The sequence below is a fragment of the Dermochelys coriacea genome, chromosome 1 (genome assembly GCF_009764565.3).
Source record: "Dermochelys coriacea isolate rDerCor1 chromosome 1, rDerCor1.pri.v4, whole genome shotgun sequence".
Classification (NCBI taxonomy): Eukaryota; Metazoa; Chordata; order Testudines; family Dermochelyidae; genus Dermochelys; species Dermochelys coriacea.
This window is the reverse complement of record NC_050068.2, coordinates 61,927,988-61,954,906: the sequence shown is the minus strand read 5'-3', so window position 1 is coordinate 61,954,906 and position 26,919 is coordinate 61,927,988. Positions and strand designations below refer to the sequence as shown.

At 41.5% G+C, this 26,919-nt stretch overlaps 1 protein-coding gene across 1 annotated transcript; it reads left to right on the top strand.

Moving 5' to 3' along the window:
- TNFSF11 (TNF superfamily member 11) lies at nucleotides 1–22,949 on the top strand. Its single transcript, XM_038368446.2, has 5 exons — nucleotides 1–509; nucleotides 7,141–7,308; nucleotides 15,608–15,656; nucleotides 15,735–15,833; nucleotides 22,484–22,949. The coding sequence occupies exons 1-5, from the start codon at nucleotides 279–281 to the stop codon at nucleotides 22,903–22,905; spliced, it is 969 nt and encodes a 322-aa protein (XP_038224374.1). The 5' UTR covers nucleotides 1–278; the 3' UTR covers nucleotides 22,906–22,949.
- The last annotated feature ends 3,970 nt before the right edge of the window (nucleotides 22,950–26,919 follow it).

The window sequence follows — 26,919 nt, the reverse complement described above, 5'->3', positions numbered from 1 at the left end:
GTTTCTCGGGTCCCCACGCTGGAAGGCCCGGCCAGGGCCCAGGGGCTGGATCCGGGCTTTGGTGGTAAAGCTGCGCCCAGTTGCCAACCTCGCTACCTGCAGGCGGCTACAGCGTGGCGCCCGCACAGGATTCAGCGGGCGGGGCAGAACGAGCCTGGCGGCTGGCTCCTGATTGGCGGAAGAGCCCGGCCCCAGGTTATAAGAGCCGCCGCCTGCAGGCGCCGGGCGCTGCCGAGCCTGGGAGCCTGCCCGCGCCGCCCGGAGATTGCCGAAGCGCCATGCGGCGCGCCAGCCGAGACTACACCAAGTACCTGCGCGGCTCCGAGGAGCTGGGCGGCAGCGCCCCCCACGAGGGCTCGCAGCAGCAGTCGCCGCCGCCGCCGCCGCCCCACCCGCTCCCGCCGCCGCCGCCGCCAGCCTCCGCCAGGGCCCTGCTGGTGCCGCTGGTGCTGCTCGGGCTGGGGCAGGTGGTCTGCAGCGTCGCGTTGTTCTTCTGCTTCAGAGCCCAGGTAGCGTCGCGGCGCCGCTCGTTCGCCCCCTCCCGCCGCGGCAGGGCGGGTGGCTGCGCAGCCCTGGGGCGCAGAAGGCGCGAAGGGAGGCCGTGGGTGCTGGCTGCCTCTCAGGCTGGGCGGGGGCCGGGGGGCACAGACCCCGTGTCTGCCGCGTAGCCCGGGGGCTCGAGCGGCCGGGGGATCTGCTCACTGCAGGGGCTGGGTTATGAGACGCGGGCTACTTCTTTACGCTTCTTACTTACGCTCCGCGCGCTCTTGATCTGGGCGTGGGGGGCGGGAAGGGAGACGGGTTGGAAGAAGGTGGGCTCCAGTCAAGGGTGTCTCGTCTCGTCTCGTCTTGTCCTGGAGGGTAAGCTGGGCCAACTTGAGTTTCCTCACCTGGGGAAACACGGAGTCTAGTTCAGGCCAGGTTAGTTTTACCCACTTCTGTTTTTTACCACTGCCCCGCTGAGTAAAGGGAGCCCTGGAGTGGGCAAGTTTAGAAAGAGCCATCCTAATATAAGGGTGACGCTGTTTCCAGGACATCCAGGACCTGCAGATAAATGAGAATTCAGAAAATAAAGGGAATAATTTGAACAAATCTAAACTCGGGTTTGTTTGTATGTATGTATGACCCTAACAAATAGTAGTTTCCTCGTTGCCTAGACCAAATAGGGCCCCTGCATTTTATTTAAGTTATCATTGGTCCCCCTTTGGAGGATAACTACTTGCCACCTACTACAAGAAGTGTCCCAGGTTTCTTTCTAGAGGCTACCTTCCTTGTGAATTTGACGCTGCTGCTCTTCCCTGTGGAACTTGGGTGTATAATGGTTGTCACAGGGAAAAGGTACCTTCTGTAACTTGTTAGCTCATTTCCCAGGAGAGGAGAATTAGACTGCCCTACTAGGCCACAAAAATATGGCAAAGTAATGTTTTCAATTGGGCAATGCTATGCACGTTAGATCTGAGCTGCAGGGAGATAGGATGGGAGGGGTCGGGCTACAATGTTATGCTTTCTAGCGGTTTAAGCTTTTAGAAAGATTATTTTTTGTTCTTGGAGATTACACTGCATTGGTTGGATTCACTTACGGGTTTTTTTTTTTTTTTTTTTTGCCTGGTACTGTGAACTTTCTCAAAGGAAGTGGGGGGCTGATGTTTGCTCTTTCTCTGGGGTAAAACAAAAAATTGTGCTCTTTCAAGTTTGCAAAAAAGATTACTAGTTCAGAATTGGTGAACTAAAGATGCTATAGAATCTGATATAAGTTTTACTGTCCAAAAACTGGAGATAAGAGTTTTAGTTAGGGTGTTGAGAAGTTTTTATATGTATAGTACGAACACTAGTCTGTCTTTGTAGAAATGGTGCTTTTATTTTCTTTTCATTTGAAGTCAGTGAAGAAGTGGAAATCTATTTTTCTTTCAGGTCATTCTAGACCACCTACAGATTGGATGCAGTACCATTGCATGCACATTTAAACAAGTGATTGAAATAAAACAAGTGACAGTTCCAAATTTATTGTAATATTGTTTATATTTGTTATTTGCACCTACTTATTTATTCCTTTCTGTTTTCAGTTACTGGCAAATGCTTTGCATTTATTAGTTACTTTTAAAAGCTATGTATGACCTGTTCCATGTTTATACATACTTAATTGACTATACCTTAGCAGAGTGACAGTTCATTTATGGTACTTATTGTAAAGTTGCTTAGAATTACTTGTTTTCTTGACAGTGAAATAGATTAATATATACAATAACTCGGCTTGTCAGGTGAAAAATTATTCTCTCCATTACAAACCCATTGAAACATCTCCATTAAGACATCTTAACTTATAGAAAACACCCAATAGTATGTTAATTAGTATGCTATGAAGTCATTGCAACTAAACTTACTTGTCAAAATAAACAAAATACATTTAGTTATATAGAATCCTGACTTTTTTTGGCCTGTTTTTGAAGTAAACAATGTGAAGTCTGTAAGGTTATGCAAGTGTAACAAAGGGCAGAATTATTCCCATGGCATACACGTTATCGTTTAGTCTGCATAATGTAAAAATAGCAATATAAATATAATTCTACAATTAGAGCCTGATCCTCTAATTGATCTGAAACTCCTATTTATTTGTAAATCTGAACTAGTTCCAAAATATCTGAGTGACCCAACTTGATACAAGATTTGCACAAAATATATCTCTACAATTTGTAGACACAATGAGACTTCAGTATTTTTTAATGTCCCCTCTCTCTCTATGGAGAAATAGAATAGTGCACATAAAATACAAGAGAAGGTCATTAATTCACACTATTGAATGGTAACCTCTTCCAGATTATCAGAAATTTTGATAGTCAGGGAAACAAACAAAATATGCGGCCTGACAAAATGCACTTAATCATGCAGGGCCTGATTCAACTCCCATGAAATCAATGAAAAGACTTCCATTGCCTTTCTCTGAATTCGAGCATGACTTTTGAGCAGTATAGCGTTAGTTGTTTGATGCTGATGTACTTCATAGTATACTTATGTACCCTTTAGTATATTTTGTTAAGGTAATGACAGTTTAGCAATAGGAGTCTTCAGAGCACTCTTCTCAAAGATAAGGAGTACTTGTGGCACCTTAGAGACTAACAAATTTATTAGAGCATAAGCTTTCGTGAGCTACAGCTTGTAGCTCACGAAAGCTTATGCTCTAATAAATTTGTTAGTCTCTAAGGTGCCACAAGTACTCCTTTTCTTTTTGCGAATACAGACTAACACGGCTGCTACTCTGAAACTTCTCAAAGATGCTGAGCTACTCAGCTAGCTAGTAGCGGTGTGTGGATTAACCAAGTGTGAATTAGAAAGGCTTTACTGGTTTCAGAGTAGCAGCCGTGTTAGTCTGTATTCGCAAAAAGAAAAGGAGGACTTGTGGCACCTTAGAGACTAACAAATTTATTTGAGCATAAGCTTTCGTGAGCTACAGCTCACTTCATCGGATGCATTCGAAGGCTTTACTGAACATTTGAAAAATACACCTTTTAACACAAGACCATTTCACGAGCTTTTTTCATATACCAAGTCTTTCAGATTTCTGTTACTATTCTGTGAGTAAGCTAACCAACTAGTAGATAAATTAGAACTGGCTTGTGTAATTTATTTGAACTTTCAAAAAGCCTTTGTCAAAGTGCCAAAGAAGAGGCTGTTAAGGAAACCAAGTAGTCAGAGTGAGAGGCAAACTTCTTTGATAAATTGGAAGCTGGCTAAAAGGCAGAACAGCAGCAGGAATAAATGGTCAGTTTTCAATGTGAGAAAGTTAACGTGGTTCCATACAAGGGCAGATGTTTAATAAACAAAGCAGATTTAAATATTTTATTTAAAACTTTTTTCAGTGCAACTGTCATCTTTGGAAATAAAAGAATGTTTTTTGAAAGTGTTTGGATTTTTTCAATTATAAAACTAAAACTTTTTCCAATTTTCCTGGAAAATGTTTTTGGTTTTGTTTTGTTCTCCCTTTCCCTTTTGACCACCAGAAGAGGGGAGAGAAGGAGTCAAAAATGAAGTTTTAATTTTTTTCCAGAAAACTTTAAATTTTTAATAAAACGTACTTAACCATTTTTCACCAGCTCTGTAAATAAATGTATTGCTTTGTGTGTGGGGGGTGGGGAGGGGTTTAGTAGAGTGACAGACTTTACCAAGGAGATAATATGTAGGTTAATCAAAGCTGGAAAAGACTGAGGCACTTCAGTGGGGCATAATGTGCTAGAATGATGGGCCACATGTTGGCAGGTGAAATTTAGTCTTGACAAATGTATGGTAATGTATGTCAGAATGGAAAGTATGTACTATTTGTACGTTTGTAGATTCTAAGTTGTGTAACTGCTCACAAAAAGTGACAATTTGGTACTGTGGAGAGCTTAATGAAAACCTCAACTCATTGTACAGTGGTAGTGTGTGGTAAATTAAAAAAAGCAAGTTAACTGTTAAAATATGTAATAGGAGAGAAGAATACTGAAAATATTGTAATGGCATTTTTACCTGAATATTAACCAACTTCTTGGAAAGTATTTTGATATTTTATTTTGATTTTGTGTGATTAATTCCCAATGCCTTTTCTAAAAAAAAGTCTTGTCAATGACTTCTTGCCTGCAGCTCTCTTCCCCCTTCTCCTCCCGCCTCCTCCCCCCCACCTCTGTGTAATGTCTATTTGGTGACTAACTTTTAAAATGTTCCTCTTATTAATATTGTGGATTCCTATAAACTTCTGTTTAGATTTTACTCAGGCAAACTAGTTTTCAAAAAACATAAAAACAGTATGGGAGTGGCAGTGGGTGGGTCAGTATCCCTTGAAAGGCTGCCGCAATCAACTACATTAACTGACCACCACAAATCAAATGTTCTCCCTGAAGTCCTACAGTTTTCTAACTTTAACAGAATTATTTAAACTAATCCTGCACATGTTTTCAAAGCCATCAGTAGTCACGTAAATTTCTCAGCATATCCCCATCAACCTTTCTAAATATGTTTGTAAAGATGTTCTCTGGGGTATTGTCCAATAGCATTTAGTAAATGAGGTACTAAATTAGAGATAATCCAGATAAATCCTTAATACAATCCACTGCTGATCTTGTTCAAGCAACATTCCATTTGACACACAAGATTTATTGCCTTTTGATATCTATGAAGCTATTCGGCACATGAATTTGACTTGCTGTATACTGGATCTGGCCCCTACAAAGTTTGATCTCCCATGTTTGTGTTACAACACCCATGTCAACTTTTTTCAGAAGCTTTTATTTTGATTACATTAAAAACTGCAGTAGTAACCTCTTTTCAGTAGTGGTTGCCACTGAAAAGTAAACATACTTGAAGTTACTATATTGTAGACAAGAATTTCAAGGGGGGGGCTATATGAGTTTGAAACCCAACTCCTGGTGAATAGTCCTTATGCCTTGGGCCCCTTTGATAATTCCAGTCTACATTTATTATTCACTGCACTTTGGCATCTATTAGTACATATTAATTTGTTCTAGATAGTTACCACTGTGTTCTAAAATTCACTCTTGATCAGAAGTTTTTTAGGCTAGCTTGAATCTTTCATTCTCATGCTTTAGAATGCATATAAAGGAATTCATTTGCGGTTTTTGGCTAGCAATTCTGTATCCTGCTAACCTTACCTCTGGTATTCCATTAAGTTCAATACTTTCTTTAACATGCTTTCCAATGATCACACATTACATTTTCATGACCCTGTGTTCCATCTTCTTGAGTACAAATGATAAATGTTTGTTTTTGTTTGGGCTTCTGAGAGAAGGCTGCTTTATTTTCTTTCCTTCAGTATGTGAAATAAATGGTTTTGTGATTCAACTCTAAGACGCAGTACTTGCAATATTTTAAGTTCCCGTCACTCTTTTAAATGTAGAAAAAGCTGCTTCAAATTGGATGGCAATAGATTCTAAGCCTATGCTTTGAAATCTTAACATGACTTATTTGATTCAATCATAGAAGTTAGAGCCTAACAGTACTTTTAAAATCTTCAGTCCATCCCTCTGCTAATGTAGGAGTATTCTCCATGGTACGTTTTATAGTGGGTTTTCTAGCTGAGTTTGAAAGTTCCAAGTATTGGGCTTCTACCACATCCCTCAGGTGGCTGTTCCACAGACCAGTATGTCTGGCTATTGAGATTTTTTCCCTGATATTTGGCCTAAGTTTTCCCTTTGTTCATTTCATTGCGTTTCTAGTTGTCATAACCCCTTGTACCATGTTGAATAATTCCTCTCCCTTCATGAGGTTTGAACCTTTCAAGTATTTGTACACTATTACGTTTTCTCAACACACTTGGTTATCACCTAGCCATGCTTGTATGCATTTTGCATCTTTCCTTATAAATTCCTCAAAGCTACTGATCATATTTGCAGTGCTGTCCTGAACTGCTTCAGTTTGTCAATAAATGTAGTGTAGTGTGGTGTCCAGAGTTGAAGGCAGTTTTTCTTTGTCACATATGAAGCAGAGAGAGAAAATTGAGTTTACCATTTACAAAATGTTCATCTTCTAAAACTGTTGGACAGACACCGATCCATGTCCTGGCGTCTTTTAAGCCTGATTAATCCATTTTTTTAATGTAATTACCCAGTGGTTACAGTGGACACGAGATCATTCTCCATGTAATCAGGTTCCAAATTTACTGATCATTTGTCTGATTCATTCCAAACTTTTTAATTTTCTTGATCTCCATTCCATTTGCTGCACAGGCAAAATATAGAGTCCCTTTCAAGATTTCATGGAAATATTCTGTCCTGTTCTCCGATCTACATCTACATAGCCCTAGGAAATTTGGGGAAAAAAGGATGAGTAAGTTAAAATAACTCTAAGTCCAGCACTTAAACAGAAAAGCATAATGCATATTAAAAGAAACTATTTTTTCATGTTCCTACTATATCTGAAAGTCCTTATGAGTTTCTGGTGTGATTTACTTTAATATAAGACATCTGTGTTTTTGCTTATCATTTACTTATTTTGCATGAATAGAAGTTTTGTGTGTTGAGAATATATTTTATAGTAGTAAGAGGTAAGATTAGTATGACATTGCATTGAGTGGCATACAAGTGTACCTTTTGCTTATACTAAGTTAGTCTATTGGACAAACTTAGATTATGGATGTTCTTAAACCTATTTCAGATGGATCCTAACAGAATTACAAAAGAAGACACTCGTTGTTTCACAGCACTTTTAAGACTTCAAGAAAGCACAGATTTGCAAGAGACAGCACTGGAAAATCAGGAAACAAAATTAATGTCCGAATCATGCTGGAGAATAAAACAGGCTTTGCAAGGAGTTATGCAAAAGGTCAGTGCACCCTAAGAATTAAACTAATATTTAAACTTAAGTGAGTTTCTGAAAACCTGGAGAGAGAGAAGTTTTAGAGGGGAAAAAAAACCCGTTTCCTATTTCACATAGAGCTAGTGGTTGCATTGTAAACTTTAACATCTTTGGTATTTTGTTGCATTTGTTCATGAACCCCTTGGTGGTGGTTCATCATGTCTATATGCAGACTAATGGTGCTTTGACTAGCATTTTTTTAAGAGGGGAAGTTTGGATTCACACTAGGAGGAAAAACAATGTCTGTGATTAGTTGATTGGCCAATTTGTCCCTCAGGCTAGTCCAAATGGATCCCAGCGTTTTGGTTTTGAGAGAGTTAGACTATCTTTTTTTTTTTTTTTTTTTTTTTAAACCTCCAATCTTCCTGATTGTGTTCCTGGTGAGTCGGATGTGACATTCTTTTCCAAATAAAATTCCCAAGCAGAGGGAAAGTGGTTGGGCAAGCAAAATATTAGATGGAGGGCATCTACTCGTTTCCTTGTGGAGGAAACAGCACATCTCCCCCCCCCCCCTTTGCCCTCTGTGCGTGGAGTGGGATTCCAGGAATGTGACTCTCCCATGTGTGAGAGAACAGCTCCTGTTCTTTGCACAGAGAATTCAGTCTCCTGCAAACCAGTTCTCTGTTCTGTGTGGGGATTGTTCCTACTGAGGTAGAATGAGAACTATGTAGGCCCAGTGAGGGAGCTGACACCACTGAGTGGAATGCCGGATAAACTTAGAGCGGTAGGATAGGGGGATAATGAGGACAAACACAAGATAGTTTAAAGTAATGCAAAATACATAGCAGTCCTCTTACTTAACCATATTCTCAGCTACTATAATGTCTACACTACGTAACTTTTAGTGACACAGCTGTGCTGCTACGTTCGGGGGTGCATTTTTTTTCACACCTCTGAATAACAAAAGTTTTGTTCAGTTTCCAGTGTGAACAAAGCCTATGTATCTTGTAGAAAGGGGCTAAAACTAGACAGCACACCTTTTAATATAATTTTACAACAGTTGCATTGCACACATGCCCATTAGCAGGTCCTTTGTGTTAATGAGTCTGAACAATGTAATAAGGAAGTCTTGATTAGCATGATAACTAGGTAGCTCCTACTTGGCATTTCAGAGGTAAAGCTTACTCCCAAACACTAAGGGCACATCTTCACTGCCGTGGCAGCACTTTAACGTGGCTTGTGTAGTTGCAGCACAGCGCTGGAAGAGAGCTCTCCTAATGTTCTAAAATAACCATCTCCACGAGGGGCCTAACTCGCAGTGCTGAAAGCACGGCTCCCAGAGTTGATGTACTGTCTATACTGCCACTTTACAGCGCTGAAACTTGCAGTGCTTGGGGGATGTTTTTCCCTGAGCGAGAAAGTTGCAGCTCTGTAAAGTGCCAGTGTAGACAAGCTCTAACAGGGAAATTAGTCAGATAAAGTCATTAGCCATAATGGGGGTGTGGGGAGAAGGGGAACTGGACAAATTTGGTGTACCTGTCACAATTACCCAGGTTCCTAAAGGGAATTTATACTTTTTGATCTCCTAGCACGTTCATATGAGTATTTTGTGCTATTTCAACCTAATTGCCATCTAATAAAGAATTATTTAAATACCAAGAGTGCTAAATCCTTGACTTCTTTATTTTATAATAGTCTCGTGTCAGAATCCCTTAGTCTGTACTTCTTTGCTGCCTTCATATGTACCATGAATTATACCATAGGTTACATGAATGGTAGAGACTATTTGAGGATAATTATATAAACTCCCTCAGTTATATGAACTATACATTCCTAAGATTTCAGATATTTGCCCCTTCCTTCCATCCAGCCTGTCTTTCAAAGACTGTTGGGAAAATATGGACTTGGCTGTTCCTCTTCTAATATTTGCTGAAATCATCCACTGTATACTTTAGAGGGGGGGAAAAAGGAGTTAATCGCAAGTGTTTATATTTATATTCTGTGTGCATATAGTGCGTTTTTCTTCCAGGGAGCTCTGTGGATGGAGTGTATAGTTACAGTAAGTGAATGGGAAGCACTATCTGCTGGTATAATCAACAAAGGCATTGGCTTTAGTGGAAGCTGCATGTCCTGTCATCCTGACTAGAGGTTGAATGACTAGGGATGATTATTTTTGTTGATGGCCATTATTTTAAGTGAACAGTAAAATTTCTCTTGCCAAAAGAATCCATTTTTAAATATGAGCGCAGTAAAGGAGAATGTATATGAGACAATGGGTAACCAGATCTGCATCCTAGTTCATTTGGCCCTATATGTTGACACTGAGGGAGGTAAGTCAAAATAAGAAAAAGAAATGTTAACTTAGCCTCAGGTGCATCTCTTTAGCTGGATGAGCATATATCCCAGATGTTAAAGGGCCAATGTCAAGGTAAAAATCCTGGGTCGGAGTCTGGGGCTTGCACCATCTCTGGCAATGTCAAGTGGCTGGAAATTGGCTGGATCTCTTTCTCTATTGGTTCTAGCCCCAGGGGGCATACCAGGGGCATGGATGGAGAGTGTTGCTTTCCTAAGTTCTCTAGGTGCAGTTTCCTATCAGAGAATATTCCCCATGTATGTTTTTTAAAATCCACATTTCCTTATTTGCAATACTAATTATACAATAGGTTACTGAAATGCAACACTTAAAAATCTAATTAACTTCTTGTCATTTATGACTTTTTACTTTTTGCACTTCACTCAGTTTGGTCAATGAAAATAGACTAATCAGTTTCATGTTCTATGTAGCAGGCTGCGTTTTCTAGGTTTTTTTTGTGCTCTGGTATGTATCTGCATATGTTCCTTGCACATGTGTAGATTAGTGTTTACATCCACAACAGGGACTAATCTGGAAGTATTTTAGTGCTCTCACTAAAGTCATTTGGGAGTTCCATTGCAGGGTGGGGCCCAAACATTTCCCCCTTAAAAAAACAAACAAAAAAACCCCCAAAACACTCATTAAAGCATTTTCTAACTAAATCTAATATTTATGCCTATATTACTTGACACCATCTTGGGTGATGGAACTGTTGCTTAGAGAGCAGCATGTTCGGGGCAGCACATTTAAACTATTGTTTTACAAGCATCAATAATGCATTATGGGGTTGTTCACCCTTAGTGTGGTGGTTCCTCATCACAGACCAGATTCTGATCTCAAGTACCTGTGAACATCTGGAGTAACTTTGTCGTCATCAGTGGAGTTACTTTAGATTTACACTGATGTAGCTGAGATCAGAACATGGTCCCACAGCTTTAGGTAGACAAGTAATATAATTTTCTTGTTTTGTGGTTGCATGGCGTGGCTTGGCTGCTCTTTTTCTTTCATGTAACCCTAAAAGCCCTTTAGCAGTCCAGATACACTGACCACACTTTTTATAAAGACTACCATAAGTCTGGCAGTAAAGAGAGAACGACAAACACACAGCTGGGGTCAATCCATGAAGTAATGCTTTTTTGGCAGTGCTCCTGGACCCTGGCAGCGTCAGGCCTAAACTAGTCACCCGCATGGCAACAAAACACTTTGCTGTTAGACCTCCAGGATGGCCATTATAAAGACTTTTATATGCTTAACAAACATTCTAAGCGCATGTGGTTATTAACAAAGTGCTTCAGAGGCAAGGTTTCAGAGTTACAAGTTGTCCAATATTTGTGATCCTGATCTTGCAACCTCTTGCAGGTTCTGGGAATACTCGTATTGAGTTACAGGATTGGTATCTTTAGTGTAGCTTCTGGAGAATTCTTCAAACTGCTGAATTTCCTGCAAGATGATCAGAATCTCTTCTTGGTATCAATTAGTTTTAAATGAACAAAGGTGGTAGCATTAAAGTTAGATATACTACAGCAATCCCTTATTGTGCTATTTGGGCATAAGCTTTTGTGGGTAAAAAACCACTTCAGATGTAACTGGATGCCACCTTGTTGTTTTTGTGGATACAGACTAACACGGCTACCCCCTGATACTTGTAATATATCTGAATGTCAAAAGGGTCCACTTAGGTTTCAAAAGCCTGGAGGCTTTTTCAAACATATTTACATCCCTTTGTTTGAGACTGTGGGAAGGGATATTGCACAAAGCCTAAGAGAATAAAATTGTACTAAGCTCTAGCATTCATAAATTTAAAATAGCTTTTCTATAAATAGTAATATTAGGTACAAATTTTCATAAATACAATTAGACTTGGGCTTCTATGTCAGTTAGATGCTTTTGAAAGTTTTACTTGTAATTTTAGGTCTGATATCTAGCTATCTACCAGAGGCAAAGTGTTGCATCCTTTTGGAAAGCAGAATTTCCAACTCTCCGGGAATATAAAACACCTTACCTCTTGATGGCTTGTGAAATGTTAGACTAACAATCTAGTGTAAACCCCTTAAAACAGCCTGCTTTTATTAATGCTAAAATTGCTGTTCTGCTGTGATGTTTTTATGCTGGGCTGAAAATCTAAGGGGACCTTTACTGAAATAGGCGTTCTGTTTAATAAATAAAATAAAAAAAATTCATAATATACCAGGATAGTCTCAGCAAAAGCTTTATTCTGTTTTATGAAAATAAGACCTTTGTAAATGAATCGCATGTTAAAAAATTCATTAAACTACAGATTCATTTGGTTTTGAAATGCTTGCCTGGTTATCACTGAAGATTTTGAGGCAATTTAATACTTGCTGTAAAGCAGTCTAAATTTAATTTCTGGCCTATCATTGTGGTGGTTGCTACAAGCCCAATCCTAAAAACATGCACTACTGTGAGTAGGCCCATTGAAAATGTAGATGTGTCTCAGCATTTGAAGGATCAGGGCCTTAGAAATTTGAGGAGGTGATTGTGACTGCTTGCAAAAATCAAATTATGGTACATTGTAGTTTTTAAAAGGAAATTATAATAAACTATTAAGATCTGGAACATTGCTTATACCTGGGTTTAAGTATACAGAGTAAGACTGAAGTATGTAACTGACCTGAAAATTAACCTATAACTGGGAGTAATTTGGTGTTATCTGTGTTCTATTCCTGCTTTGTGCAAATCCTAACTGTACTCAGTTTGCTGTAAATGTTAGTGAGGTAGAATCATAAAGTGAATACATCTGTGACAGGGTACATCAGTGATGCTCAGATCTCAGTGGTTCAGGAGCCAAATTAGAGATCAGTGTTACCCAAATGACCCACAGTTGTGTGAATACATGGTTTCATTTACTGTAGTATTATACAGTCATATTTAAACAGCATGATGGAATTTTTACATATATATATATATATATATAAATAAATAAATAAAATCTCACAGCAAAATGACCAAGTAGTATCAACTACAGTTGGTTAATATAATAGAAGCATACTGACTGGTTGTTAACTTGGATTGGTTAATTATTAAATCAGTGTGTTTAATACCATGTGCTGTGAAGAGCTGCAGGAGACACATTAAAGAGCCACTTGCAGCTCATGAACTACACTCTGAGTATCACTGGGGTAGATGATCCCTGCCTGGCATTGTGCCAAAAAGGGATTAGTCTCCTGTGTTGGATACCCCTGAAACCACTGCTTGGATTGTAGAAGAGGGCAACTTTGTGAGTGCTTTACTACAGTTCACTGTACAATGGAAGAAATTAGTCTTTGTGCGGTCTCCAAGAAGGATGTAATTTTGTAGTAAATAGACTTCCTAATCAATTGGACAGTGAACTAATCCCTTCAGACAAACAAGTCTAGGACTAAATCATGTCCCCAAATTACACGGAAGGGGAAAATTACCAAGCAAATACTTCCATGGCTCTGAAGCAACACAATAAAGAGGATTATCCCCTCTAGGGAAGGAGGATGGAGGGGTTGAGGGGCTGGAGCGAAAGGGCACTAATCTCATGGATGCTCTGAAACAAAGGGCATCCTCTGAGGGCCCTAACATTATTATGCTCCCTAGATCTGTCCTCTCCTGGTGGCATGTCCTCTCCAGGAACCTTGAAGCTATTGGCACAAGGGAATATTCAGTGCCCGCCATTGTTGCTCTTACCCCTTCAAGTGAGGTAACAAGGCACGTGTGGGTGGCTAAGAGGTTGGTGCTGTAGTTCATATTGCCAAGTAGATCTTTGCTTGTGTCCAGTCTTCTGTGTGACTAAACCACAGCTTGTGCTGACCCACATATTCTAATAATTGGCATGAAAGCAGAAGAACCAGTGAGGGCAAGGAGAGTTAATTACAACTTCCCACCAACATTGGGGAGGGAACGCTTTGCAACTTCAACAAAAAATAAAATTCATCTGCTACTTTGCTATACAGCTGAGCAAAGAATCTTATCTATAAACTCATCAGCATTTCAGCAGAGCTACATTACTTTGATAGTCAAACTATGACTTTCATGCTGCTGTGGCTTTCCATTTTGGTTTAGCATTTAGACGTCTACCTAATTACACTCACTTTCCCCTTTCAGCAGATATCTACACACACAGAGCACCTTCATTTAATTGTGGTTACAAAGTTACATAAAAGCAACATTTCCTTGATATTTAGAATTGGTGTTGCATATCAAACTCCACAAGATGGCAGTAATTCAGAATACAATAGAATGGGTTCTCAAACTAGGGGTTGGGACTCCTCAGGGGGTTGTGAGGTTATTGCATGGGGGCTTGTGAGCTGTCAGCCTCAACCCCAAGCCCCGCTTAGCCTCCAGCATTTATAATAATGTTAAATTTATAAAGTATTTTTAATTTATTTGGGGAGGGGTCACACTCAGAGGCTTGCTATATGAAAGGGGTCACCAGTACAAAAGTTTGAGAACCACTGCAATAGAACATTGCAAATTTAGATTAATATCTAGGAGATCTGTTGTAAATAATATTGTTCTCTTGCCAATTCTCAAACAGTAAAAGAAATAATAATGCATTACAGAATGCGCTTGGTTCATTTATTTTGACAGTCCCTGTCCCAAAGAATTTAGACTAAAGGATAAACGTATAGAAAACAGGGACACATTGAAAAATCTGACATGAGGGATTGATTATTATGTCTGCATCATAAACTTCTGATGATCATTTATTTGTATTATTGTGCTATCTGGAGGCCAACTAAGGTTGAAGTTCCTTTGGGCTAGGCACTGTACAAAACCAGTATGACAATCTCTGCCTCAGAGAGTGTGCCATCTAATTACACATGACATGCGGTAGGAGAAGGAAAGTTTTACCCCTGTTTTAGATGGGGAACTGAGACACTGTGAGTTTGTGACTTGCCCAAGCTTGCGAAGTCTGGGGCAGCGCTGGGAACAGTACCCGAAATTCCTGAGTCCATTTTGTGGCTTACCCACAAAAGACACTGCTTCCACTCATTAAAGTTACAATTTCAGTATCTACTTGCGAAGAAGATCAGGACTGGAATGTTGGGGAGTGACTTTTCAGGAGCAGAGGTGCATATGTGACAGCTTAAATATCTCTTGGTTGTGCTATGCCTGGCTCTAGCCAATACATAGCCTGTTTTCATTAAAATTGAAATTCACTTACAATTTTAATTAACACTTGTCCAGGCTGTTCTTGGGCCTTGTATGAATGTGCAAGGCGCCTTACCCATCTCATTCTTGCATACTTCGCAAAAGGCCAGGCACATTTGAAATCCCTTCACTCATTTGTGTGCTGGGACAGCTGCCTGCTGACATCTCTAGGGCACAAGCCCCATCCTAAAGGAAGAAGGATCATTGTCCTTCTGCAACAGCCCATGTAAGTGGCTGGTTGTGAAGGAGAGAACTCTCTGCAGCCTCCTAAAACCCAAAAAGGGTGATGCAGTTAACATGCTCAACATCCCTGAATTCTTGTGAATGTGACTGCATGCTGCCCATGTATGGCACGGTCTGGCCCCAGGTATCTAAATTATTCCATATTGCACAATGTTCAGTGTGACAAATATTTACTTTACTTTGCTCAATACTTGGTGGTTCTGATTGTTCATTTACATTTACAGAAATGCATTTGCTCTAAGCACAGTAACAATAAAAGGTTGTAGCCATCCTTTCAGCATGATCTTCAGTTTTCAGACCGTACCCTTGATTATTGTATAGTCAAAGATACTGTGAAGTAATTATAAACACCATCATTCTATTTTCCTTTTACGGAAGTATTGGACGTAGTGCCTCCATTATAGAAAGGAACGGATTCTTGTAAGTTGACCCTTGTGTCCACATTTTACGTCCTGGAAGATTGAAAACCTATATTCCAGAAGTGATAAATTATTTCAGAATTGTGTAATGCAAGCCAATAAATTATCAGCAGTACAGTATAATACTGGGGACATGACTGTATAGAGTAATAGCTCTTTTTCATTTTAGGAGATACAGCGCATCATTGCTGCAAGAGAGCCACCAAGATCAGGAAAAGGTAACAAGTGGCTTATAAAAAATATTTGAAATCCTACTAAATTTGTTCCTTTGAGTTAATGTAACTTTTTATCTCTAGCTATAATGGAAGCATCATTGTTTGATCTGTCCAAGAGAAACAAACCTGAGAAACAGCCCTTTGCACATCTCATTATTGATGATAAAAATATTCCAGCTGGTAAGTTCACTTTTAATCAAATATTTCTGTAAGAACATTTTGGCTGCATTAGAGTTTTGAACAATACATAAAGCCCTGGGACAAAGACTTTAAAAAGTTGCTGATGATCAGGACTAGCAGGAGAATGAAATACAAACAAAGGATGGATTTTAAATTGGAAAGCTGTAATTTTGTTAACTTGAATGGAGGTTTTATCCCCCACACCCAAATTCCAGACATTGGAGTGCATGCTAAATGGCCTCGGTGCCAATATCCAGGCTTGAGTCTAATCCTTAGGACTCAGCACTCCTCTGAATTTTCTTGCTTTTTCCCTGGGGGGGGGGGGGGAATGAGGATAGACATGAAGGGCACCTCAGTCTGGAAGGCTTAAGGTCTCCTCTTCTTCCGCCAGGTTAATTAGGGCCACCATTCTGAGTATTATGTTTACTCCTGGGAACTGGCTTTGAGCCTCTCACTTGCACTAGAGCTCAAATATGGTGGTGCCAGCAGATAGCTTGCCCACACCACACTGCTGGGTATCTGCCTCCCATCAGTCCAGTCTGTAAGTTTTCCCAACCACATCAGTCTGTGTCTGATAAACATGCCCATATTCCCTGTAATGCTCAGGAACACCCTGAATCTTCAGCATGTGATCTCTGTGCCATCAGTGTTCACAAAGACTCTGGTGACCCTTTTGGTTCACACTCTTCCAGGCCCAATCCACAGAAGCAGGCTTGATTGCTTCAATCATACCCACCTTGTGGGCATTTCAGTACAACCATGGTTGGTAACCAGCAACAGCTGGGTACTCTGGCTGATGTTCCTGTTAGCTCAAAGTCTCTCATCCACCCCCATCTAAAACCCAAGATCATTTTCCCTTCAGTGAATATTCAAAACATAGATGTGATTTACCCATCAGTGAGCGCAGAAGAGGCATGAGCTTGGCCTACAACATGCTGCTCCTCCTCCTCCTCCTTCTAAATCATTAGACAGACAACTCTGCCCCGAAAACCCCTCTGTGACTTGCCTGCTGTTTTCCTTCCCTCTTGTGGGCTTAGTGCACTATCAGGTGTCTGCAAATCCAGACATCTGCCCTTGTTCCCATTGTAGGCAGGCATAGGCTAGAACATTTCAACCACAAGAGTCCAGCCACCTGGACCCTTCAGCTAATCAGATGCCTCGAATGTTGCTGCACTGGTCATGAAGGAATGCATACCAAAGTTTGCTGGCTTGCACCTTACACACAGACTAACCCCTTTCTCAGTATTGCAGCAAATGGATATCTGGTCAGGTAGCTGCCATCTCCATGTGCAATACAACATAGGGCTCTTTTGCAGAGCCAGAAATGTTCCTATGGTTTTCATTGGACATACCTGTTCATCTGGGTATTCTGTTAGCTCTCAAAGTAGCAGCCGTGTTAGTCTGTATTCGCAAAAAAGAAAAGGAGTACTTGTGGCACAAATTTATTTGAGCATAACCAATTTATTTGAGCATAAGCTTTCGTGAGCTTCATCCGATGAAGTGAGCTGTAGCTCACAAAAGCTTATGCTCAAATAAATTTTAGTCTCTAAGGTGCCACAAGTACCCCTTTTCTCTTAGCTCTGTTATGGCTCCCCACTTCTGCTTGTTCAGCCTTCGACCCTTATTTCACCTTCCCCTCTGCCAATCTAGTTCATGTCCAGAACTGTCCCTTAGCTTCCCAGGCATGACCCGACCAACACTAAACACTGCAAATGCTCAGACCAATGCCTCTTCCTCGCTAAGAACATACTGTAGAGGCAAAGCCTCAACTGACCTAAAAGATCTGTATAGTTATTTGTAACCTGGCATCTTAGGTGCATCCTTCACATTTGGGCCAGCCTTCCCAGAGCTTCTTGACCAAGAATCCTCTAACAGATCAGCAAATCTCACCAGCCTGTAATGAAATGACAGGCCGGGGAGATTACCCGATGTGGTGGATGCTGCCAGTCTGTGGTGTATTAACAACTTTGTATATCTAGTCATTTGAAACGGATGCTGAATGTCAGTGAGGCACTGGAATTTTCTGCCAGTCCTAGCAATGTTAGGAGCCATGGTTCTAGAAAAAAAAAATCATTGGCAGTGGGTCTTTGGTGAATGGTGTTACCTCCCTGAATCCATACTATTGTCAATACTGGGAACATGTTCTTTGTTGAACATCAGAATATTTTTTAACAAAGAATACAGATGTCTTTAGCTGCATTGCCCTTGGCAACCTTGCAGATTCTGTTAATGCAGTGGACCACTGCCATGAACCTGTTGGTTACTAAATCCTTCACCCCAATGATGACTGCCACCAATACTGGAAGAAAGTCCAAAAAAGAGAGATCTCTCAATATACTTCTTTCTAACTTCTCAAGCCATCTCTGGACACACCAAGTCCTTCAGTCATATGTTCTAAGTCCAACTACATCTGGCACATCTCATTGTATTTGTAAATGTGAACCTAGCATCCAATGGGATCACCAAAATGATACTCCCTAAAACTATTGCAAAAATTCCTTCCATGCTATCAACTATTCCCTCATTTTTTTTTAAATCCCCCTTACAAAGTATTGAGGTTCCTTAACTCTTAATGTGGCAGCTTCCAGGTATGCACAAAAGCCATACCCAGAATCTGCCAGTTTACACACACTTTAAACAACCCATATTTACCTATAACCACTTTGGAATAACTTAGGACCTTGATCACCTATACTACCAAATTATGCAGTTTTACACCTTCCATTGATTGTTTGATTCCCAAGTATATCGGCTTCCATGGGAGGAGTGGGGGAGCAGGGATTTTAGATGCCTTAGTTTGTGGGTCCCCAGTATGAGAACTTAAAAGGGCCTAATTTTCACACACTGCTGAATATTCACCTTCTTAAATTGGACCCTTTAAAGGTATCTCAAGTTGAGGACCCCAGATTTCAAGCCCTCTTGAAACTCTTGGCCTGAGTGTGCCACTAATTTGACCACCTAGAAAATAAGGATCTGTACAGTTACTACAGAGCTATAATGTATGAATCACTCTAGTATACTGTGATTAAGTCATACCCTAGAGTCTTGTATTCATTCAAGCTTTGAGTTAAGCCTGTAAGCACGTGATTTTGTATGTAAAGGCTTTTTGTTGCACAAGTATTGGGAGTATTTTCCCACTTATTTTATGTACCTCAAGTATAATATATATTATGCTGTAATGCACAATTACGGTGATTTTTAGTTTTCCTTTATCTCAAGCTAAAACCATGTTTACTTTTTATTGCCTGTGTTTTTATGAAATTTGCTGTGCCCAATCAATTAAATGTGGAAGAAATAAGAAACTTTCATGCAGGGGAGAAGGAGAACCTACTACTGAACTTTTCAGACTTAGTTTTCAGATACTGTTGTCTATTACAAACATGCTCATGGTTCCCAGCACCATAATCTGGCTGAGTTTACGTGGTAGACACTTTATGTGCAAGGAGCTAATATCCCATGTACCCTACCTCCACTCCACAATGTTAGAATGCATTGATGAAGAAGACTAGTAAACCAAATAAGAGAATTGATAAGCCAGGATAAAGAGGTGCATCTTATACCAGTTAATGAATAGGACCAACCTTAGGTTTGTGTATTTCCAATAGTAGTGAATTCCTTTGGCAAAGGGGAAATCTCTCCCCCTCTCCTATGATTTGACACACATTGCCAGCAGATAGGCAGGTCTACACATAGTCTAACTTATGTAAAAACATGCTTTTTTCCCCCATCCCTCCAACCATGTTTATCACATCCACTTGTTGCATCGTATTGACCAAGATAAGCTTTTCTGGGCAGGGGCGGTGTTCTTTAACCACATGTACTAGGCACTGTGCAAACAAAGGAGCCTTACTGTGGCCACCTGGTCCTACTGCAGTATCACTAATAGGGCTCTCATTTGAAGACTGCCCTGCCTCTGGTTCCTGTGAACCTCACCTTTGGGACAGTAGCCTGTGTTCATATGGGACAGTAGTGGGTCAGAGCGAGAGGTCATTGGAGGCAGGTGGTTGGCAGGACAGTAGGGCTTTGTGATTGGTAACCATTTTTTATTTATTCAGTGCCATAAGTATGCATGGCTCTTTAAAATCAAAAAATCCCTCCACCAAAGAGCTCCCATCTGTTAATTGTTAACCAGCACCTTGAATTGCATACAGAAGTGTACTGCCCACCCATGGAATGTGTGATACACAGATGTATTTGCTCCTCCACCTATCTGGATTGGTAGGAGAAATAGATTAGCATAAAGTTAGGCAAGTGCAGGTAGAGCAGCAAGCAGAGGTGGCTGAAAGTCGTTGACAATGTCAAAATCACCTGAGAGATTGAGAAGAACAGACAAGAGGATCATAGATTTGGCCAGGAAGAGGCGATTGACTTTATAGTGGCTTTAATAGAGTGGAGATATGGCAAGCAGACTTTAGGGGAGTTGAAGGAAAGAAAGTTTAGACAGTGTATGTGGGAAAACGCATTCTAGGATGGGGTAGCCAAACTTATTGTCCCTCTGAGCCGCATACAATTGTCAGGTTTCAGAGTAGCAGCCGTGTTAGTCTGTATTCGCAAAAATCCGATGAAGTGAGCTGTAGCTCACGAAAGCTTATGCTCTAATAAATTTGTTAGTCTCTAAGGTGCCACAGGTACTCCTTTTCTTTATACAATTGTCAGAAGTTCAAGAGCTGGGGCGTGCGTACCAGGGCTCAGGGTTTCAGTCCTGCAGGGAGTGGGAGATCAGGGCTTCAGCCCCATGGGAGGCACTTGCCCTGGCTCAGGGCTCTGGCCCAACTCCTGCTGAAGCCCTGATCTCTATCAGGTGTACCATGCGGGGCTGAAGCTGTGAGACTCCCCACTGAGCAGAAACCAGAGGCGGCGGGGAGTATCATGCGAGGGAGTCACATGACCCCCCCAGATTTTTGCCAGGGTTTGCTGGCCCTGCTCAGTTACATGGTATCTACTGAGCCCTCTCCTTGCATGGTCACAGCAGCAGCTTTGGCGCTGGGGAGAGGTAGCGGCTAACAGCTGGGAGTTGCAAGGAGAGCTGCTGCTTTTGCTGCTGCCTCTCTTCGTGGAGCTAAAGCAGTGACCCCTCTGCAGCTCTCAACTGTTTGCTGCTGCTTTTCCCTGGGGCACTATCACCTGGGAACTGCAGGGGGAGGGCAGTGAGGGTGGGGGGGCATATCTGGTGGGCGTTACTCAAGCTGTTGCGGGGGACCTTTAAATTGTGCCCCCCCCCACTCTCAGTAGGCACCAGTTTTCTCTGGCAGAAGCCCCTAGCACCAACACCCCACCACAGGGCAGAAGTTCCAAGTTCCCCTCAGTCTGGTAGATGGAGAAAAGGGGAACAGGGGGGCTCCATGAGCTGCACTTTAACTGTAAGAGTCACATGCAACTTGTGAGCCATGGTTTGGCCACTCCTGTTCTAGGAGTTTGGAGACAGGATTGAGGGAGATGGGTAGTATCTACAGGCCCCTCCCCCCCAAAAAAATGAAGAAAAGGTGCTAGATTAGAGAGAGTGACCATAAAGATGACGGAGAAGATATGGCATGGAGCAAGAAAAGTCAGCATTTGGGATTAGTTTGGATACTATGAAAAATCTCTCTGAAATTAGAAAGAGGAAGGGAAGACTGGGAGGGGCAGGGAAAGACAGCTTTGTTCAGAGAACGTCTGTTTTGGCTTTCAAGATACTTTGAGAATCTCAGCTGAGTCAGGGAAATTATTAGTCATGGGGGCTGCAGATGCAGGAGTCTCAAGAAGATGATTTATTTAGCAAGGTAAAAGGCAGAGGTGAAAGAGGGAGAAACATTGTACCTGAAAGTACAAAGTCATTGTGAACTTTCTTCAGAGGTGTTTTGCAGCATGAGAACAGGAAAGGGGGAGGGGAGAGCATGGAGATGAGAAGACAAGGTTACCGTTCGGTGGGACAGGCACTGTGGGAGTGGGCACAGAAGAGTGTGGTGTTGGTGGTGGAATCGACAGATGATGAAAGGGGGAGAGATGAAGGAGTTGAGTACTGTAGGAAAGCTGAGTGAGTCAGTCTTGAAATGAGTACATGCTTGGGTTGATAGTGAGTAATATTGAAACATATTATGTGGTGATGGAGAGCAGTACTTGGTAAAGTCCTGATTCGTATCAAGACAGTGGTTACCCTGATTATATCAGAACTATAAATTATATTAATACTAACCAAACCATTTAAGAATAAATAGTTAAGGAGAGCAGGCATTTTTCCTTGGCCAGTGCAAAATCCACTCTTTAAGTACATTAAATAAACATGTTTTTTAGTTGGGACAGTTTTTAGCAATTGATTCCATATAGGATTTGCCTGATCTGATTATTGGTGAAACAAACCTCCTATCCTGATTCATGCTAATAGCTGATGCTTCAGAGTAAGGGTGGGTAGGAACAGCTAGTTGTATTCACAAGTGGAGAGGAAACTTCTTCCTGTGCTTTGTGGCAATTGGCTTATATCCTAAAGTCTGAGACTTATTTGACCTCATCTTAGCCTTTTGGCAACAGTCTCTCTCCACTTCACTTTTATTCTTTACCTTAGCTTGTATAGCTACCTTTGTTACTGACACTAAAAATCCAGCCATGGTGTCTCTCAACTTTGTAGAAAATGTTTGTGAGCAAAAGTAACATTCTGCTAAACCCTTTTTTCCTAGGCACACGCAAAGTGAACCTTACATCCTGGCATCATGACAAAGGCCAGGCAAACTTATCGAATATGACCTTCCGTGATGGAAAACTAATAGTCAATCAAGATGGGTTTTACTACTTGTATGCAAACATTTGTTTTAGACACCATGAAACTTCAGGAGACCTAACTAGAAGAGGGCTTCAGCTGATGGTGTACATGATTAAAACAAACCTTAAAATAAGACGCTCTGATGTCCTGATGAAGGGAGGCAGCACCAAATATTGGTCGGGAAATTCAGAATTTCATTTTTATTCTGTAAACATAGGAGGATTTTTTAAACTAAAGTCTGGAGAAGTAATAAGTATCCAGGTATCAAACCCATCATTACTGGATTCATCTCAAGAAGCAACTTATTTTGGGGCATTTAAAGTAAGGGATATAGACTGAGTCTTGATATTTCCTGTAAATTAATATGTATTTTTTAGGACTTTTTTTTAAAGTTTGATGGTTATATAGCTGGGCCAGAGACTACTGGGAGACATGACTGAAAAAAACCTTTAGGGCCCAGTTGCAGTAACTGTAGGCAGAATATCACTCTTCAGGTTGAATTTTGCTCTAGGATTACTTCAGAGGGATCCCCAGAAAAACATTAGGACAAAATTACACAATGGACCTGATTCTGATCTTATACCAGTTTCATACCTGTACAACTCCACTGGCTCCACTGATTTTACATTGATGTAACTGAAATTTGAATCAGGCCTGATGTTCTTACATCTTTGAACTGCTAGTTCTAAATTCTGCCCTGACTGACATGCTGTTACCCTATTGACTTTAGTGTAAATATAGGACAGGGCAGAATGTGGCCATAGAATTCATTAGGGGCTCAGTCTTAAAAGGTGCTGAGTGCTCTGGCCCCGATCTAGCAAAATTGTTTGTAGTAAACTTAAGTATGTAACTAGTCCGATTTAAGCAAGTGGGGCTCTGCAGATACTTAGTGAAGCATGTGCTTGCTTGTTTTGCTGAATTGGGACTAGAGTGGTCGGTCCTTACAGGAATGACCCGTAGTTCACACCATATGTGTTATAGCTAATCAGGTACTACATTTGGATTATTTAGAAAGGGCTCTTTCAGGAATTTACATTTTACTTGCAGTTATAGAAGACTAATTGCAAGTCTGATTAATTATCATTGCACATCCAATTACATATGAAGAAATCTGAAGTATTAAATTCCTTTGAACTGTTACATTGTGCCAGAACCTGCAAATACTTTTTTAAGAGGCAAAATATGTATTTTTATAGTCTGTAATATCTAAAGTTATATTTCAGATGTAATGTTTTGTGCAAAAAAATTGTAAATTATATTTGTCCTATAGTATTTGATACAAAATATTTAAAATCTCTTGCTGTTTGTATATTTAATGTTTTTAAACTGTTTAATGTATGTTTAACTGGTGCACTTTGTTAATCCCAATGGGAAAAATTGCAGCTAAAAGATTGTTTGCAATTAGCAAATGTAATATATTCTTTCTTTTTAACTTAATAGATTTCTGTTAAACTTTTCAGTATTATAGAAAATCAAACTGTCATGAAAATTATACCAGAAGGTTGGTCACCAGATCCCTTTCAAACTGGGAAGGTAAAAAAAGTACATAATGGGATATAGAAATCTGTCAAGAGTATTTATGTAATTATTGAACATTCATTTTTTCTACAGCAAATTGTAAATCCTGTAGTAGAATTTTTGTACAACACCAAACATGTCTTTACACCTCCTCAGAGGTTTTACTGAAGCAACCAAGTTGAATTCAGTAGCAATCATTTTATATTGTACAATAAACATTTCTTTTGAATATTTTTTGTTACAAAATACATTTCTGAAGAAAAGAAACTGGCTTATTTTTTTTCCACTTTCATTTTTGTGCTTCTGAGTGATTGAAGTCTGAATGTGACAGTGGCCGGGGGTAGAGGAACCCAAGCCCTCCCTTCTCCACTGGGTTCCAACCCAGGGCCCTGCTCCCTAGGTCACTTCCTGCTGTGGCTTCAGTTCCTCCATTAGTGCCACTGGTCTGCATCTGGATTTCCCTGGCATCCCCTCCGATTGCTCTCCAGAGGGTTTTCCTCTATCAGTTGTGGTTCATCATTCCTGTCCTGCATGGGTGAAAGGCCTGTGGTGGCTTGGTGGTGGGGCATGGGCCTGGGCCTGGCCATGTTTAGCCCCAGCGGGGTGTCTGCTGGAGCTTTTAGCACATGACTGCTCTGTCTGCCTAGAGCCTGAGCTGAGCTGCTCCCTTTTGGGCATGCTCTCAGTGGAGGCTGAGCCCAACAGGTAAAGCTAGGCAAGTCCTTCAGGCTCAGAGCTGCTCATTAACGCTTAGTTCACCATCACACCCTCCCTCTCAGGCCAGGACCCAGCAGTGGGTCTTTCTCCTCTATTCGGCGGGGGGGGGGGAATGCACATTTGCATGTGGCCTTCCTAGGTGGTGGCAGTAAGGTTCTCTCTCTTGATCTGGGCGTTAGTGTCCTCAATTGGCTAAACTCTATGAAGAAGGGCATGGTCCATAATGAGTAAGGAGTTCCCTAGTAGGTAATAGCACAGGGCAGGGGTAGTTAATAAGTGGGCTGCAGGCCAAATCTGGTTGCCAGATGCTTTTCAATGGACTGCACAGGCGAAGCTGAGCCAGAGCTGGAACTGCAGCGCTGCGCTGCTCCCCAGCACAGGGCTGCTGTGGCCGGGCCAGGCTGCAGGGCGCTGTCGTGTCCGCGGGCAGCTGCTTGTGCAGCCACAGCAGCCCCACCAGCAGCAGCGCAGGCCTGGGGGTCAGGGAGAGGTGGTGATTGATGGGGGGGAACTTCTCCACATGCACACTCCTGCAGACAGCATGTGTCTGCTACACCCTGCCCCTCCAATCAGGGCACAATAAGGTATCACATGCTCACTCTGCAGGCCAATCAGATGGCAGCACTAATTCAAATTCTCTGCTTTCTGTGGAGATGGCAGGACCAGCTGCACTGTAGAGCCATGACCGGATAATCTGGCTGGTAAGTGCTCGACTGGGTCCTCCAGCATCCATTTGTGCTTGGCTACTGAGCCTGGCCTCGTGCCCTCTGCCCTTCAGTGGTTCCTGAAGCACTAGCCTTGTGTCCTCCCTGTCCCTGGGGGGGCCCCCCCGGCAGCCCTCTCCAACACCCCCTGTCCCAACCGGTCTCTCACTCCTCAGTCTGCCTCCACTCACCTGCTTCTGCCACATCTCTGCCTCCCTGCACCTCCAAAGGGCTGCTTTTTGGAGTCTCCTTCCTGCCTGTCTGCTACTACAGCTGCCAAAGAGGCATTGCAGTGCTAGCTGGATCATAGTCCAATAGCTTCACCTTTTTGGCTCTAAGCTCAAAAGTACTCTCACTCTGCTTGGCTGCCCAGATCAAAGCCCATATCAATTCCTCCTGTCCCTATTTCTGCTACTTGGCTCAACTGGGGACAGGGAACATTTTTTGGCGGGGGCATGAGTGGCAATGCCATGTGGCTAAGGTCAGCCCTGTGTCCCTTTTTCAGTTCAGGGAAATATAGTTGCCCTACTCTCTGGGCGGGAGCTGGTGGGTGACCGGGAGAGGAGGGTTATATGCCTACAATCATTTTATTTGACAAAACTGAAGTTTATATTCTTTGTAAACTCAAAACCAATTCAAAACTTAAAACAGCTTTTCTAAAAGTATTTTAATGCTAATATTTGCATATATTTGACATTTTATCTTAATACTTAAGGTCTCAGATGTATTACATCTTTCTTAGAGGTTATTTTTAGGTTATATAGTGGTTTGATTTTATTTTTCATTTAATGCACTCAAAATATAGGCAATTGGCTGGGTACAACATTGTGTAATGTGTGTTTGTTCACACTGCAAGTGCCCCTGTTCAGCAATGTTTTTCTGGAGTCTGGACCTTGACTATATCTTGACCAAGAAATTTGGATCTTGACAAAAAATAAACTACCCCTGGCTAGGGATCTCTCTGGCCCATTTCACAGCCAAGGCCTCCTTCTTGAGCATCGAATAGTTCACCACCTGTGGGAACAGCTTTCTACTCAGATATATCAGATGTTCCTCTTTTACCTCTTGGGATAACACATCCCCAAGACCCACTTCTGCCTTGTCCATCTGAAGAATGAAAGGCATTGAAAAGTTGGGATGGAAAAGGACTGGCCTCTGGGTTAGCCAGTTCTTCAATGTTCTGAAGGCCTTGTTGCATGTGTTAGTCCATTGCACCTTTCTGGAATGAGTGCCTTTCATCAGGTCAGGAAGTGGGCGGAGGGTGAGGACTATTGTGGCAAAGTCAGGTGCAAATTGCCCATAATAGCTGTCCAGGCCTAGGAAACACCACACTTACTTCTCGGTTGATGGGATTAGGCAATTAGTTAGTGCCTGAACCTTATCTACCTGAGGAGGTGTAGCTGGCTGTGCCTCA

What these genes read in the sequence shown, in the direction of transcription:
- TNFSF11 (XM_038368446.2), top strand. Translation starts at nt 279, where the DNA reads ATGCGGCGCGCCAGCCGAGACTACACCAAGTACCTGCGCGGCTCCGAG. An exon ending in GCCACCAAGATCAGGAAAAG is followed by an intron (nt 15,657 to 15,734) that starts GTAACAAGTGGC and finishes TTTTATCTCTAG; the next exon opens with CTATAATGGAAGCATCATTG. An exon ending in TGATAAAAATATTCCAGCTG is followed by an intron (nt 15,834 to 22,483) that starts GTAAGTTCACTT and finishes CTTTTTTCCTAG; the next exon opens with GCACACGCAAAGTGAACCTT.